Here is a 17879-nt window from a genome sequence, read left to right on the forward strand (position 1 = left end):
TGCACCGTCACAAAATGTTCCACTCAGAACATTCGTGTGAAGTCAGTGTAAAAAAAAAAAATTATGGGGTTTTACGTGCCAAAACCACTTCCTGATTATGAGGCACGCCGTAGTGGAGGACTCCGGAAATTTCGACCACCTGGGGTTCTTTAACGTGCACCTAAATCTAAGCACACGGGTGTTTTCACATTTCGCCCCCATCGAAATGCGGCCGCCGTAGCCGGGATTCGATCCCACGACCTCGTGCTCAGCAGCCCAACACCATAGCCACTGAGCAACCACAGCGGGTGAAGTCAGTGTAGTCGCCGTCACCCATGCTTTGGAGCATTGATTCAAGTGTGCACCCGTTTACTTATTCTTCACATGTTGGCGATACAGAGGGCATAAGTTTGCATGTGAGTTGAGAGAGATGTACATAGATAACGAGCAAGAAACTTACTATACCATGCGTTAAGCATAATAGTTTTTTGTCTAGTCTGCAAATGAGTTGTACTATCATTTGCTCTGTTATCTTGTCAGTAGACACGTGCTTATAAAAAAAAAAGCGAGAGAAAAAACTGAGGGTATAAAAAAGTGAGGGTATAAAAATGGCGTTCGTCCCGGAAATAAATTGTTCTTGGAAGTTAGCACCTGTGTAATATCTGTTTTCTCTTCTGCGTCCTTGTGCTTTTTTGGGCTACAGAAAAAAAATGATGATGTAGCAGTGACCCATGACTTGGTCACACAGATTCAATTCATTTCTTAATATGCCAGTCCCTTCTTTTACAGCCGGACTTCTGCCAGACTTTTACAGCCTTAGACTTCTGTCAACCAAAGGACCAGGCAGGATTTCATAAAGGCTACTCAACAATAGACCATATTCACACTATCAATCAGGTGATAGAGAAATGTGCAGAATATAACCAACCCTTATATATAGCTTTCATTGATTACGAAAAAGCGTTTGATTCAGTCGAAACCTCAGCAGTCATGGAGGCATTACGGAATCAGGGTGTAGACGAGACGTATGTAAAAATACCGAAAGATATCTATAGCGGCTCCACAGCCACCGTAGTCCTCCATAAAGAAAGCAACAAAATCCCAATAAAGAAAGGTGTCAGGCAGGGAGACTCCAATGTTATTCACAGCGTGTTTACAGGAGATAATCAGAAACCTGGATTGTGAACAATTGGGGATAAGAGTTAATGGAGAATACATCGGTAACTTGCGATTTGCTGATGATATTACCTCGCTTAGTAACTCAGAGGACCAATTGCAATGCATGCTCACTGACCTGGAGAGGCAAAGCAGGTGGGTAGGTCTAAAAATTAATCTGCAGAAAACTAAAGCAATGTTTCACAGTCTCGGAAGAGAACCGCAGTTTACGATAGGTAACGAGGCACTGGAAGTGGTAAGGGAATACATCTACTTAGGGCAGGTAGTGACCGCGGATCCGGATCATGAGACTGAAATAATCAGAAGAATAAGAATGGGCTGGGGTGCGTTTGGCAGGAATTCTCAGTTCATGAACAGCAGGTTGCCATTATCCCTCAAGAGAAAAGTGTATAACAGCTATGTCTTACCAGTACTCACGTACGGGGCAGAAACGTGGAGGCTTACGAAAAGGGTTCTACTTAAATTGAGGACGACGCAACAAACTATGGAAAGAAGAATGATAGGTCTAACGTTAAGGGATAGGAAAAGAGCAGGTTGGGTGAGGGAACAAACACGAGTTAATGACATATTAGTTGAAATCAAGAAAATGAAATGGGCATGGGCAGGACATGTAATGAGGAGGGAAGATAACTGATGGTCATTAAGGGTTACGGACTGGATTCCAAGGGAAGGGAAGCGTAGCAAGGGGCGGCAGAAATTTGCCCTGCAGTGGGCGTAACCAGGCTGATGATGATGATGACTGTAGACAGACGCCATCCCTTTAGCATTCCACATTTTGTATCACGAATGAAGCACAATGCATTAGCGATTGCCCAGTTAGATCTCTGACAGCTGCTCACACAGTATATCACTGCATGAGCGGCAATGGTTTCGTATTTGCCGAGACAAATTGCGGGTTGCTGCAGAAAGTGCAGTCTCGTTCCTCTAGAGCAAACTACTCTGCGAAAAGTGTCTATACTGGAGTACACTTGCGTGGTCTCCGACTTTCAATGAACAAATTTACGCACTATGCTTGAATGTGTTCAAAATAGAGCTGCTATTTTTCTTTCAGATAATTATTTTTCTTACAGTGTTACATTAATAACAACTGATGTAATAGTTATGCAGAAACCCGCAAGGTGGTGAGAAGTAATTAATAAAGGGAAAATGAGACATCCACCCAATTGTAGCACTTGCTACAAAGAAAACCCATATGGCTTGCTCAACAGAAAAGTGTCGCAGTTGAAGAAAAATTAATCCTTTCCTGGGACTCAAAGTCGGGAACCCCGCCTATCAGGGGCAGCCGCTCTACTATCTGAGCTAACCAGGTGGCTAGTAGATGGCAGGGCAAAGTCAAACTTATCGACAACTCGAAGCAAAGGCAAGAGTTTGACGTAACAGTTCTGTGGAAACACACAAGGTGGAGAGAAGTAATTAAAGGGAAAATAAGACATCCACCCAATTGTTGTAAATGCTAGAAAGGAAACCCACACGGGTTCCTCGAAAGAAAAGCCTCAATTTGTCCTAGTCCGGAACTCGAACCAGGGACCAGGGCCACTCTACCATCTGAGCTAACCAGGCAGCTAGCAGATGGCAGGGCGAAGTTGAACTTAACAACAACTCGAAGCAAAGACAAGAGTTTGACATAATAGTTCGACTTCACCCTGCCATCTGCTAGCCGCCTGGTTAGCTCAGATGGCAGAGTGGCTGCCCCGAAAAGGCAGTGGTCCCGGGTTTGAGTCTTGAACCAGGACGGATTTTTCTTCAACTGCGAGGCTTTTTTTTAGAGGAAGCTGTACGAGTTTCCTTTGCAACATCTGGTACAAATGGGTGGATGTCTCATTTTCCCTTTATTACCGTATTTACTCGCGTAATCCTCGCACTTTTTTTCCCTGAAAATCAACGCGAAGTTTGGGGGTGCGATAATTATGCGGGGAAAATTTTAAAGCAAATGTTTCGGAGTGTTAAATGCAAAGATGAATGGCTGCAAAATCAGGATTGTCAGGTCCGCAATTGTAAATATAACGAAAACATTACTTTCAAGCGTAACTTACCTTCGTTATGAGAGTACAGGGTGAACGTAAGCTCAAGCTGCTAAAGCACTTTATTTGCCGCGCGCAACCTCCCCGTCACAACTCGCGTTGCGTACGTCCTGCAGGCAATTGTACTCTTCATCAGAGTCCGTGTTGACACTGGAATCGATGGTTTCTTCATCTTCCGATGCTTCTTCGTCGTCCCACACCAGGTGGTCCTCGGTCGCATCCAGGGCGTTCGAAATTCCTGTTTTCTTGAAGCTTCTGGCCATCATGCTTACATCAATCATCCCCCATGCCTCTGATACCCAGCTCGCGGTAGTAATTTTGGGGGTGCGATGATTATGCGGGGAAAAAAAAAATTTCCAATTTTTGATAGCCAATGTGGGGGGTGCAAGCATTACGCGAGTGCGAGCATTATGCGAGTAAATACGGTAATTACTTCTGTCCACCTTGCCGGTTTCTGCAGAACTATTAGGTCAAACTCTTCATTTTGCTTTGAGTGGTTGATAAGTTTGACTTTCTCCTGCCATTTCCTAGATGCCTGGTTAGCTCAGATGGCAGAGCGGCTACCCCACAAAGGCGGTGGTCCCGGGTTCGAGTCTCAGACCAGGACGAATTTTTCTGCAACTGTGACGCTTTTCTTTCGAAGAAACCGTACGGGTTCCCTTTGTGGCAAATGCTACAATTAGATAGATGTCTCATTTTCACTTTATTAATTATTTTTCTCCACCTTGCGAGTTTCCGCAGAACTATTACATCAAACTCTTGCCTTTGCTTCGAGTTGTTGACAAATTCTATTTCGCCCTGCCATCTGCTAGCCGCCTGTTTAGCGCAGATGGTAGAGCGACTGCCCCTGAAAGGCGGTGGTCTTGGGTTTGAGTCTCGAACCAGGGCAAATTTTTCTTCAACTGCGAGGCTTTTCTTTCAAGAAAGCCGTACGAGTCCGAGGAAGCCGTATGAGCATCACTCAAATTCCGCAAACAGTGTCATTCAGCTGAACATTTCAGAAACATTACACGCACGGTATTGGTTTCATCACTATTATCATTAGCCTGTTAGCCGTTAGAAGGACTTGGTCCTTCATGGTACAATTCATGCAGCATTACCATGACTGGCAATGTGTTTTCTAGCTAACTGCTTTGCAGAATATTTTACCTCTCAGCAAGGCCTCTATGCTTGTTTGTGCACACCCTGCACAACAGGGTACCTCACCTGGTATCGGCGCAGAGGGCTGTCAGCAGAAACAGCATCCGCATGTCAAAAAACTGAAACACACGAGGCAAGGAATTATTCGAGCAGCAATAGGAACTTGCTCTCAGCTGACATCTCAAGGCTCCATCCCTTTGCAACAATGGTACCCAGAAGGGCATATTCAATTGCAGTAAAACCTCGTTGTTAAAATCCTGTTTTGTATGATTTCCCGGCACAAACGTTTGCATTCGAGAACACAAAAAATGACGCAATATAGTTACATTTCTTTTTTACTGCTTAATACGCTCCCGGAGAGCACAATCATTCGGCACCAACATCCAGTACAATGACAAACTGCGACCGTATGATATATTTTTCGCCGCTAGACCTCATGTGAACTAGGAAAGACGTAAGACACATGCAATCAAGAGCCGCAGGCGCCCACCACAGCAGCTTCCTCAGAGCACTTGTCTGCTCGTGTCACGTGAGAATGCTGGCAGGCACTCAGCTTCCTCTTCCAGTACCAGCAAATCTCCACGCAGATCATCGCATTCACAGCTGTCGCTACCAACCCTATTGTGATAAGCATCTTCACTTATCTGTTTCAAAGCGCATATGGCATAGTGCCACTGGAAGTATACTGCATGCTTTCTCACTCTTTCTGGGTCTACCTTTTTTTCTCGGTCATTATAAAACAAACAGTTTATTTTTTGGTTGTGCAGAAATGAAAAACTGACATGGATAATGGCAAATGCTCTTTTGGTGCGGTCCTTGCATTCCTATCTGACAAAAGCAATGTCCAAAGGAACATGGTGGGACAGAAAGAAGAAAATGCACCAGTTCGTCAGTGACGCCGAAAGGGTTAATAAGAAACAACCCAAACGTGCCAGCGTTCCCTGCTACAGGCAGCGTGAATTAAGCCTTATGTTTTGCTGTGGCGGCATCGTATTCCAGCATCACTCACCAGCTCGATTTCGTTCCGGTCTATCGTTGCTGTCTTCATGCTACACAACAGGAAAGTGACAGAGTACACCTCGGGCACCACCAACGCAGTGCACATTGTCGTCTCGTGCAGGAACGATTCTAGACAAGGAGGCACGACAAAAGTTCCCCCAAAATGTGGTGCCCGAAGGAGCTACCGACACATGCCAAATGCAAGGAGCACAACCATAAGCTTTCCAGACAAAATAATGGGTGGAACTGCCCAAAGCCATTATGGAGCAACTTTTGGAGCCATTAAATTGCGTTTTGGAGCAGTTTGGAGCAGATTAAATTTCATTCTGAAGCAGTTTGGAGCAAGCCAATCTGAATTTTGGTGAAATAATGGAATATGGCAGCACACTATGAAACCACGACGAAACACAGAATGAACTAACACAGGCCCTGTACTGCAAATGCCTTAAGCTGAATTTTCAAGCAGATTATCCTGACACTGAAACCATCTAGTGCCTGCAAATTTTGGTATTAGTGCCTGTAGATTTTGAACTAGTGTAGCAATCACAAAAAAACGCATTCTGCAATAGTGAGCTTGAAATTTCGAAAAGTAGCACAAGACATATTTGTATAAATAAGTTTTTCTTTATTGTATCGACAATGTGGGTGAAGTGCCTGGAAATTCAGTTCACCAACAGACCATACGGAGAAGCCAAAGTTATAAACTACTGTGGTTTATTGAACACCATTTCTACATAATAGAAATAGTTTCGCCTTGCTGCAAGCCAATCACAACACGGGACTGTAGAAGCGCACTTTGTAGCTACAGCGTACTAGAATATGGAAGGGTGGGTCGAGCGACCTCATCGCACGTGCTTTCCTGTAAAGCCAAAGACAGCGGTGGCATCACAATCGAACCACGTATAAGTCACGTATTTTTTCGGAAATTTTCATGAGTGCATTTTATACTCCGGTGCAGCTTATATATACGGCTTTTTTTGGGGGGGAGGGGGGGGAACTGCCGTCGAAATCGGATCGGATGCTATGCCTCCCAAAATGCGTTGGGTAGACCTCCTCTGGCAGTTGCTACAAGTTGTGTGCGCACTATGGACGTACTTGGTTCTTTTCGCGATCGAGTTACCGAGCGCAGTGCGACAAGGCCGGAGCAGCATTCCGAAGTTGTAGTTGTCACATCTGCAGATCGCTTTCAAGATACGGAGCGCACAAACTACGCCGTTGCTACCAGAGAACATCCCACGCTGCGGCCTTCCCGCTTTCCACCCTTGTACACAATTTGACTCACCGTCGCACGACGGCAGAAATGCACCTGGAGTGTCCATATCATTGCTCGCGCGTGATCCATGTTCACCAAATGAAATGTCACTGTACTTTTTTATAAATCGCTTACCGAACGAACACGTGTGTCTTGTACACCACTGCGACTTATATATGCTTTTTTTTTTCTTTTTTTCAGAAAAACTGATGTTTTGCAGGGGGTGTACGAAGTGTACTTATACCAAGGTGCAACTTATACACCAGAAAATATGGTATATATTCTTGCGCCGACGCTCCCGATTATAGCAAAAAATGCTCTCAAATTACTGTATTTTCTGGTCTATACGTTGCATTCTTATTTTCTAAATTTTTCATTTGTGCGTCTTAGTAAACAGTGACTTATAAACTTTATTTTTTCCTGAGAAACTGCTGTCAAAATCGGATGCTATGTCCACACGAAGTGCGCTGGGTTGACTTCCTCTGGCACTTGCTATAGGTTGTGTGCACACTATGGAGGTACCAGGTTCTTCTCGTGATCGTGTTGCCAAGCGCCGTGCAAGGACGGAGCAGTATCATAAGCGGTGGCAGGCCGATCGCGAGTAGATCAACAAAGTCGTAGTGTCTGCAAATTGCTTTCAAGATACAGCGTGCCCCGCTGTGCAAACTATGCAGTTGCTATCAGAGTACAAGCCACACTCCCTCCGTCCTGCGCTGCCTTCCCACTCTCCCCCCTTGTGGGAGATTCGGCTCACCAGCATTCGGCGCACGGGGACGATGTTGTCCTTGGACTTTATGGGGAACATCGCGGCGACCACGATGGCAGAAATGCGCCTCGAGTGTCCATAAATTCTATAGGAATGGCACCGACACGCTTACGCATGACCCGCATTAACGAAGTGAAACATAAATGTATTTTTTTTTAAATTGCTTACTGAATGAACACGTGCGTCTTACATGCCCACAACCTTCGCAAAATGCGAAGGTTGTGGGCGTGTACTTTTCCCTATGTTGTCCTTGGTGTCAGTGTTTGTTGGCTCCTTACGATATTTAGCAGGATGCGTTGTTGGGCAAGTTGGTTTTGTATTTGGAAAGATTGGATGCGCTTTGTAGACGATCACAAGGAAGAAGACGGGACAGGCGCAAACTAACAACTGAGGTTTATTCGAGGGAAACACAAATATCAATTCATACCAGCGCAGGCGCATCAGGGTATCAGCAGCAGATATCTGCTGCTGATACCCAGACCTCAACGAAGGGGAGCTCCGGGCCCTGCGGGAGGAGGTAAGACGCCTCACAGTCTTCACTCGGAGCTCACTTCCCTCTACTATTCTTTCTCACTCAACTTCACCTCCTACTCTATCACAAACCAACACCGCTCCCTCTCAATCATCCCCCTCAAAAACACAATGTATCATTCCCCCACCCCTCACCTCCGGGCCAATCGATGTCGACTCCAAACTGAAAGGCCTCTCTGACCAATTCAACAATGAACTCAAAGATATTGAGGTTCGCCTCGAAAGCAGATTCAATACCCTCATCACTGACCTCCCTACGAAAGTGGAGGCGCACATGGAATGCTGCATGGAATCTATACTCCAGAATATGGTTGACCTCAAAGCACACCTCTATCAGCTCCCCCCGCTCTCTACCCCCTTCTCCCCACAGCACAACTAACCGCCATGGAACCCCACATCTCAATACACGCTAGACTAACCTCTCTTATCCATCTCTATACACTCCCATATGGCAGGACGGGGCAACAATAGCTCCCTTCACATCGTAACCTGGAACTGCCGCAGCTTCCGGGGCAAGTGCGCACCCCTATAGCTTCTACTTCCTACACTTTCGCCAACGCCCCAAGTCCTTCTCCAAAATACTGCCAATCAGGCCACACTCCCCAGTTACCACTCCACACACTCTGACACCACAAACAGACCCAGGGAGTCCATACTTGTGCACTGCACTCTAACACAGAAGACACATTACATCACGTCACAGATGCCCTGAGTGATCACCGAAATTATCCATCCCACACATACACTCCCATCCATCTTTATTGCCAATATCTACCACCTTCCATTCCAACCGATGGCCTCGTTGGACTCCCTCCTCCGAGAGCTGTACCGCCTAGCAGGGAAGCACCCCATACTAATCGGCGGGAATTTCAACAGCCAGCACACTGACTGGGGATAAAAAGCAACCACACAAAGAGGTCGCAGGCTCTGGCTGCTCATGCAGAACCTCCAACTTTCCATCCACAACAACTTTCAGATGCCTACGCAAATCGGCAACAGTATCAGCATGAACACTAGTCCGGATCTGGTGATCAGCCACTCCCTCCGTGATGTGATCTGGACGAGAACACAACACACACTGGGCAGTGATCATTACGATACAAGTCACTGTCCATTAAAAACCACCCCGCCACACCTACATGACACACAAACTCATTAACTGGGCCGCTCTCCGCACTGCGCGGATTGCCCTCCCTTGCAACTCCATCACCGACTGGGTAGACTCTCTTCAGACTGACATCCAACGCCATAGGCAGCAGATTGAAACCACGACAGACACCACAATGCTAGACACCCGACTGGCCCACCTCTGGGAGGCCTACCACAGCCTCCTAGAAAGGTGGAAACGGGGTAAACATAGCAGAACACTAAAAAAATGCTTAGCCACTTTACAAACCCAAATTCAACTATATTTGGAGGAGCTCTGCCGCACAAATTGGAGGCAAGTATGCGACGGCATCACTGGAAAACTGACCACTAAATGAATGTGGCACCTCCTCCGACACCTCGTCGATCCATCGAAAACAAAAAACACCACCCAGAACCACATCACCTGGCTCATACACACACACACATGGATAACCCCAATTCTCTCTTGGGTACACTCGGCGACACATACACCTCGCCTGGCATACCATCTCCTCTCCCATCATACACAGGACAGCTGAACCCCGAACTCGACACCGACATAACAGAGGCGGAGGTCAGAGCAGCCCTCATGACTCTCCACACCAATTTCGCACCCGGCCCCGACCAGGTCACCAACACAACACTTCATAATCTGGACAATCAACTGATTACTCGCATCACGGAGTACTTCAACCAGTGCTGGAAAGAGGGCACCCTCCCCCAGTGCTGGCTACACGCAAAGATAATCTTCATTCCAAAGCCCAACAAACCACTTACACTCCAAAACCTTCACCTAATCTCGCTAACCTCGTGTTTCAGAAAGTTTTTCGAGCATGTGGTATCAGCGAGGCTCACACAGCACATGACAGACCATGACTTATACTCTCACAGCATGATGGGATTCCGCCCCCTTTTCTCCACACAAGACGCCATGTTGCAAATCATCCATGGCATCTTCGATCCGCTCATTCCAAGCCACACCAAGGCAGTCCTGGCTTTGGATTTATCCAAAGCCTTTGATCATGTCGAACATCATGTGATCCTGACTGCACTCTCCCCACTGAATGTTGGCGCACGTACGTACACGTACATGCAGGCATTTCTCATAGCATGTAGGGCTGAGCTTCACTTCGCCCGCTCACCTACCACACATGCTCTCTAAAAAGCGTAGGCACCCCGCAAGGCTTCGTTCTCTCACCTTTCTTATTTAGTATCACTCTCATCTCCACAGCACAATTGGCAACCGTTCCTCACCTGAAACATACTCTACGCTGACGACATTACGCTTGCAGTGATGACGCCATACAGGACACCATCCAAGCAGCCACCAATCTGACCCAAAACTATGCAGTTCGCGTAGGGCTTTCTTGTTTCCCAGAGATGTCCGAGCTGCTGTGCATTCATCCCATGAACCGCAACTCGCCCTGCTCCCCCATCGTCATCAAGCTGGACGGTAGACTGATACCAGAGGTCGAAACCCTCAGGATACTTGGTATGCATATCCAGAATGATGGGAAGCACACAACTACACTACGGAGACTGAAGCAGGTAGTAGTGGTGATCTCGCACCTCATCCACTGGGTCTCGGGCCACCACAAAGGCATGAGGGAGCGTGATCTACGCCGCCTTGTTCACGCCTCTGTACTGAGCCGTGTACTCTACTCCACCCCCTATCTGAGACTCTCTCACCGTGAAACTGACGCCATGGACGTTCTCATTCGCAGGGCATACAAAGTCACCCTCCACCTTCCCATAAATACACCTATCGACCGACTCTTACAATTAGGCCTCCACAACACAATTGGGGAACTTGCAGACGCGCACCACCAAGCACAATACCTTCGTCTCAAACGAACCAACACTGGCCGGTACATCCTGCATTCCCTTGGAATCCGGATACCAGCCAATAATCCGACATTACACCCCCATATCAAAACCCTTACACCGCGAACTGCTCATTAAGCCACACACCACAACACGCACCATAACATAACCTTGACCACCACAATATGCGCCGCAAAGCTCAAGCTACAGCACTCCACCGTTAATACAGCTCGGAACTGGATGCCGTATGGTTAGAAGCAGCCTGCAAGGGTGACGAAGCAGTCACTGCCATGGTGGATCACACTCTCTCTCCGATTGGAACGCAGACACTCCCCCCAGACACCTCTCCCGAAGCTGCAGAGGAAGCCGCCATTGCCCTAGCCATCATCAACACAGAAGCACGGTATGTTTTATCAGACTCCAAAACTGCAATCCTAAATTTCGCACAAGGCCGAGTCCCCATCCCTGCTTTCTGCATACACGACTCGTCCGTTGCACCCCTGCCCCATCATGTGGAGCTGATTTGGGTGCCCACATACTGCGGGATTCCTGGAAACGAGGCCGCCAACCTCTTAGCCCGAGGTTCTTTAAACCGGGCTCTTGCAGCCTCCGATCCAGGATTCACGAAGGAGCGCGCACACACTTTCAACGAGCTGACGAATGCCTGCAAGGCGACGCTTCAGCTGTACCCCCCACCGCACAAATCCCATAGCAATCGACAAGCAACTGTGTGGCGCCAATTGCAAGCACACACTCTTCTATTTCCTCTCACTCTTTCTCATTATCACCCACTTTTCCTCACATCAGCCTGTACTCTCTGTCCCGAACCTCGCACTTCTGCTCTCCACCTCCTTTCTCATTGCCCAGCAGATCCTCCCACGCGGGGCCTAGAGCGCCTCAAGACCTGGGAGGACTGGGAGACCCTGCTGCGCTCTGGAGACCCGGTTGTGCAGACCATGGCTACTGATCGGGCTGCCAGCGTTATGGACCGAAGTAACATAAACGCTTGAGTGCAGTGGGGTCATGCGGGTGCACGGGAGCCTGCGTGCCCCAAACTCCTCAGTCTGTACAATAAAGTTTTTATGATGATGATGATGAGGCAGCACAGAGGTCAATTCACTCATTTCTGCTGCTGCTCTTCCTCACGTCAGCGTTTTGACAGCAAGTGTCCGTGCTCAACGAGTGAGATGTGTTTGTTTACCTGTGCATGCGTGACACCATGCTCATTAATTTAGTCAGTAAGCGAATGTTTACGTTTGTATATACGGCCGATAAAACTATTATCCTTACTTTGTATAGCGGTCTACAAATTTGCAATCACAATTGATGCTTCGCTTTTCAGGCGAAACTGCGACTTTTTATATCAAGTCTGCCATTAGCCTTGCATGATAGGTTAAAATGGCTCAGGCCTCGCCCATATGGGCACAAAGACATGTTGGAATAGTTTTACTTCTACTCGCCCCGAGGACAGAGACGCCCACCCACTCAACCCACTGCAGCACACACCTCCCTAATATCCTCCTTTTCATTGCTTTGCAACTCAAAATAAGGAACGCCATGCGACTCTGCCCACTGGACCGTATTCTAGTAGAGTCGAACCTGGCTATATCGAACTCGCAAAAGAACGCCTATCAGTTTGTTATAGAGCATAATTCGATATAAACCTGTTAAATATTTGGATGCCATAATAGCACATACCATTTATAAAATCACTTTATTGATGAAAGTAGCTTAGTTTCGCATGAATTAGAGCATTTTCTTCTGCTTGGGCAATTTCGCTGCCTGTGTGCACGCACTTCTCCACATTGTCTAAGGAGTCGGAGCAGCTGAGGCCGCAGCGTTCCGCATCTGTGCAGAAGCACCGGACTAGTGCGGGCGTACAAATCACTTCGGAGGAGGTAGACAAAGGACCGTTGTTGCTTTCCTCATTGTGCCCACTTTCACTTGTGCTCAGTACGATGTCGGCAGTGTAGTCTTCATTTTCGGGCTCTCTCGTGGTCGCAACACCATCATTTGCACTCACAAACTCATCTACCGTTGATTCGTCAACAGCTTCCGGAAATTCCGACAGCTCGCTCCAAACTTCGGCAACACCGGCAACGGCTGCGTCTCATTCATTAGAATTTACAGTCATCACCGAGCATGCGGAAGCTGGCAAGGCTGAAGCAATTTCGGATGAACCACTCGTACACGGCCGTGCGTACGCGTCAGGTGCCACGGGCACCGGGTCGCGAGTTTGGCTGCCTTAGCCCTAATTTCCCCCTTATTCTTCAAGATCGTGCTGAGAGTGTTCCTCGGAATCACTGACACTGCGGGGACATCCGACTTCTCACCACGTTCGACCCAATTTATGATTTCGAGCTTCACGACAAAAGGCGAATTCTGCGCTTCATCACGGCAACACTGCGGGAGAAGGCCCACAAGGTGCACACACAATTAACCAGAAAAGCAGCGAGACAACTAGAACTTTCGCCATCTTGCACGACAAGGGCACAAGAGCCTCCGATTGGCTGTCTGAGCAAGCGCTGCGGGTGGGCCAGGATCACTTTTTTTAGGGGGGTGTCGACGGGTTTTCCCACTACTGCGAGGAAAAGCCAACTTCTGGGGGCACTTTTCCGCTGCTCGACATTCGATATATCAGGAGTCGCTGTTATTTTTGTTCGATGTAAGTGTAATTTTTGCTATATATACTCATTATACCTATACCGTGTCCAGAAATTGTTAGATATATAGAATAATTCGATGTAAACAGATTCGATATAGTTGGGTTCGACTGTACACTCTTGATGCAGCCACCCAGGCTGTTCCGACAGCAGCGACGGCAGCCGGGAGTGGCTGCGTGTGCGCCGTCCATTTGCCAGAAGTCCCGAAAAGGCTGGTGTTGTAAGCAACAAAATTACAAGAAACCGTGGAAACGACCTTCGCACCTTGTGCAGAATGTGAACGGCTGCACTCTTCCTCAGAGAACGAGTTTGCTCGCTGTTCGAGGCCAGTGCCAGAGTACACATTCCGAAGCTGCTCTAGCGCAGTGTCGCGCAATTTAGGTAAATTTTCGATGTTTTGGTGCAGTTTGGTACAGAATATATCGTTTGTATACAAATGGCACAATTGGCTCAGGAGTCCCAGCCCTGTAATAATAACAACGTGGGTCTCGGGCTGCTCAAACCCGGCCAGTTCAGCGCGCATCAGCATCTCTTGCTCCATAAATTCATTTAAAGCTTCGTATTATGTTGATGTCTGATGTCAACTACAGTGAAATCTGCCTGAGTTTTTTAGCGACTTTAGGTCGTGCGTTGTCTTGGTTAACACGGTATTTTCTTGCAATTTTTTCCAAAACATATGAATGAAGCTCCACTGTAGTTGCAGTAAAGGAACCATTATTCTGATGACACCAAACACAGGTGTGGCTCTTCAGTGAAAATTAACACAAGTGGCCCCAGAACGGTGTGGCTACCTCTATATTATATGTACATTTCATGGCCACGTACAAATGCATTTTAATTCCCTGCGAGCATAACTCAAGTTGAAAATTGAAAGGGACACTAAAGGCAAATATTAAGTCAAACTAAAGTGATAGATTAGTGCTCAAGAATCTCTAAGGCGTCGACATTATCGCAAACAGAGGCTTAATAATTGACAAATTGTGATAAATGCAGGACATGATTAGGGACTCCCCCGGTACATTCAAGTACTTGCCTGATGACGAAAGCACTCCACATTTAAATTCTGTTACTAGTACTCAATCACCTTGTTGCAAAAAAAGCATCCTTGTATTGTTTATAAGATGAAGTAAAATGCTACTTGTCCAGTTCTATTTCATTTTTAGAAAAAAGAACTCATTGAAATTATCATTGACAACGACGCGTGCGGTCAAAAGGTTTCGCTTTTGCTCAACTCTGGGCCGCTGCCGCTTTTGCGTTTTAGTAGTTTCATTATCACGTAGTGCTGCACTGGTTTTGCTGGCTTGCAAAACTCGCAAAAACTGCAAGTAGCCGAGAATTTAGCTTCCATGTAATGTTGCAGGATGCCCAAACAGTCTATGCCACTTGACCAAAAAGCAGCTGCAGCGGCGAATGCACCACTCTGTCTTGGCTCTGTACCGCCATCTGTCGGGCGCCGTTTTACTCACTGAAGGGTGATGATGACGTATGCAATGTCGGCACGAAACTAGGGCACAAAACTAGGGCTGGGAAGTTTCTGGGATGGTATTTAAACAGTACATGTCGACTTAGTATTTGCCTGTAGTGTCCCTTTAACAGTCAGAAACAGACAAAGAACAAGATCGGCACCTAGAAGTCTTGTCTTTCGTCTGTTTACACTATTCACCACAATCCAGAACCAACTAGCCAATCCTTAACTCCTGTTACTCTGGTACACACCATGTGCCTACAAGAAAAATCCTAGGTATTCACATTTATTACAACATAACAGGACACGAACCAAATTGAAATAAGAGCAGTACAGGAAAGAGTGTCACTGGCAACTAAAATTATTTATAGCAGACAGGCTCACTTTTTGAAATGGCACCTGAAATCACCAAGACACTCAAGGACTTCAAGATAGAAATGCGTGAAATGAAATCTGCATTAGAAAAAGAGCTAAAAAAAGAAATATGAGTACAAAGGCTTGAAATGAGCCGACTCCTTTATTGAGCAATGCGATGCCATGGCAAAGCACTACATGAAAATTGGAAAGGAAAATGTGACACTAAAGAAAAAAGCGCCACATTGACAAGGGAAAGTAGCAATCATCTCAATTTCGACATTCACCGTCGAAATGTCCACGGAAGTGCTTTCTCCACAGGAGTGGCTGTACACAATCCTGTTTCATTTTTTAAAGCGATTCAGCCACCCGTTTGATGCCTGAAAGTCGTCGATGCCCAGACGCAATGCCACAACGTCCGCCTTTTCTTTTAAAATGGCAACATCAACGTCGATCGCAGAGCTCCATGCTTGATGCAGCCATTTGACGAGAACTTTTTCTAACTTCCCATGCTGTCCGTCTTTTGCCGCTTTCCACTTGAGCCCGAACTTCCAGGCAATGCTGGCTTTCATGGCTCCATGTCGCTTTTACGCTTCCTCGATAATATTCAGCTTATCGCCGAGCAACATAATTGTCTGCTTTCGGGACATCGTGCATCGCGTTGCTTCCCACAACTCAAAACCTCCGCTGAACGCTGGTCGCTAGGATTATGACGAAGAACACATGCGATAAACCTAGGCCTCTCCGTGCTACCTTGTCGGCAATCTGCTGCTGGGAAACTGGAAGGAGAGAAATGCTTCATCAACGCAACGAGAGGCGACGCTGCCGAGAGGGAGAAAGTGATTGTGGAGAAGAAAAGGTGTTATTTCAGCACAGCGAGTGTCACGGGTGGCTGCTGATGGGGGAGAGAGAAACAAACGATGAGACGAGGCAGGGAAGAAAGCTGCGCCGGAGCGAACCGGTCAAGCGGTGTCAAGCGCTCCGCATGCGGAGAAACGCAGGGGGGAAAGAGACCCGCGGCACTTTTCTTTCGTCCGCCGTTCTGTCCCGCACTTCGCAAGGGTCATCGTATAACGCGGGTCATGGGTAAAATTTTGTCAGATAACCGGGGTTTTTAATGCATTGCTTCTATGGAGACTTCGCCAGGCCTGCGCTAATCCGTCGTAAAACCCGGATCATCGCAAAATCGGGGGAAGTATAAACGGGGTTCCACTGTGTTATGAGAGTGGCTTGTTGGGCTAGTTGGTACATGGTTATAATAGGAGAATGCCAGCAAACTTGAGAGCAGAAAAAAATCAAGAGGCGGACGTAGACAAGACATAGACAGCTACCTTTCTGTCTCTTTGTCTATGTCTGCCTCTTGATTTTTTTCTACTCTCAAGTTTGCTGGCATTCTCCTAGTACATCCATTGTATTAGTGATACGTCAGTGGCCCTGAGCCGCACTGAACATGCATTCCTTGATTGCATATTAGGATAGGCAAGCATTTTGCAAGTTCACCTTTGTGATGCGATCGCAATGTGATAATGTACTCGTGCAGGCTGGCACCCTTGCCATGAAAGTGAACATATCTGCTATGAATAAATGTAGTTGCAAGTGACGTTTTTTCCTGTCCTGGTCTTCAAGTTTGCTTTCCTTTCCTATTACAGCGTAATGAACACAAACCAACTAGCCCGGCAACAGGTAGCAATAACCTAGATGTCCAACAGGTATACCTTGTTGCTCAAACATGGAAACATGCAATGCACACAGATATTAGCGGATGGAAAAGTATGCAATGGCATGCCTAACTTACAACAGCTAATTTTCTTATACTACACTGCTATTAACTAAACTAGAATGTTTTCATCTAGTATGTGAAGACAGTTTACAGAAGAAGTGTGCAAATACTTCAATACCACCGAATTTAATAGTAGACGTTCAAATAATTCAGTTCGCAAGTTGGATATCTACTATTCAATTTTTCGATATACAATTGAACCCAACTATATCGAACCCGTTTACATTGAATTATTCTATACATCCAACAATTTCTGGACATGGTATAGGTACAATGAGTATATATAGCAAAAATGAAGTTTAGATCGAACAAAAATAGCACCAACTCCCGATATATCAAGCGGCGGAAAGGTACCCCCAGAAGTGGCATTCCCTCGCGGCGGCGGGTAAGCCCAGCGGCGCAGCTTCATCCAACCGCTCTTCCTATCGTGACCGCGCTGCCTCGGATGAGCCGTCGACACCCCCCTGCAAAAAATGATCTTGGACCGCCCGCAGTGCTTGCTCAGACAGCCAATCAGGGGCTCTTGTGCCCTCGTCATGCAAGATGGCGAAGGTGCAAGTTGTCTCACTATTTTTCTGGTTCATTGTGTTTGCGCCTTGTGGGCCTTCTCCCGCAGTTTTGCCCTGATGAAGTGGCAGAATTCACCTTTCGTCGTGAAGCTTGAAATCATGAATCGGGTCGAACGCGATAAGAAGTCGGATGTCTCCGCAGCGTGCAAGATTCCGAGGAGCACTCTCAGCACCATCTTGAAAAATAAGTGGGAGATTAGGGTTAAAGTGGCCAAACTCGTGACCCGGTGCC

General features: G+C 46.9%; 1 protein-coding gene across 2 annotated transcripts in view; it reads right to left on the reverse strand.

The window, feature by feature from the left end:
• ric8a (ric8 guanine nucleotide exchange factor A) overlaps positions 1-17879 on the reverse strand; it is a 326541-nt gene that overhangs the window by 235986 nt on the left and 72676 nt on the right. For both annotated transcript variants that reach the window (XM_055074787.2, XM_050185303.3), the window contains exon 6: positions 4383-4435. In XM_055074787.2, coding sequence (XP_054930762.2) covers positions 4383-4435 — 53 coding nt within the window. The remainder of the gene's footprint in view (positions 1-4382; positions 4436-17879) is intronic.

The sequence above is a fragment of the Dermacentor andersoni genome, chromosome 4 (genome assembly GCF_023375885.2).
Source record: "Dermacentor andersoni chromosome 4, qqDerAnde1_hic_scaffold, whole genome shotgun sequence".
NCBI lineage: Eukaryota > Metazoa > Arthropoda > Arachnida > Ixodida > Ixodidae > Dermacentor > Dermacentor andersoni.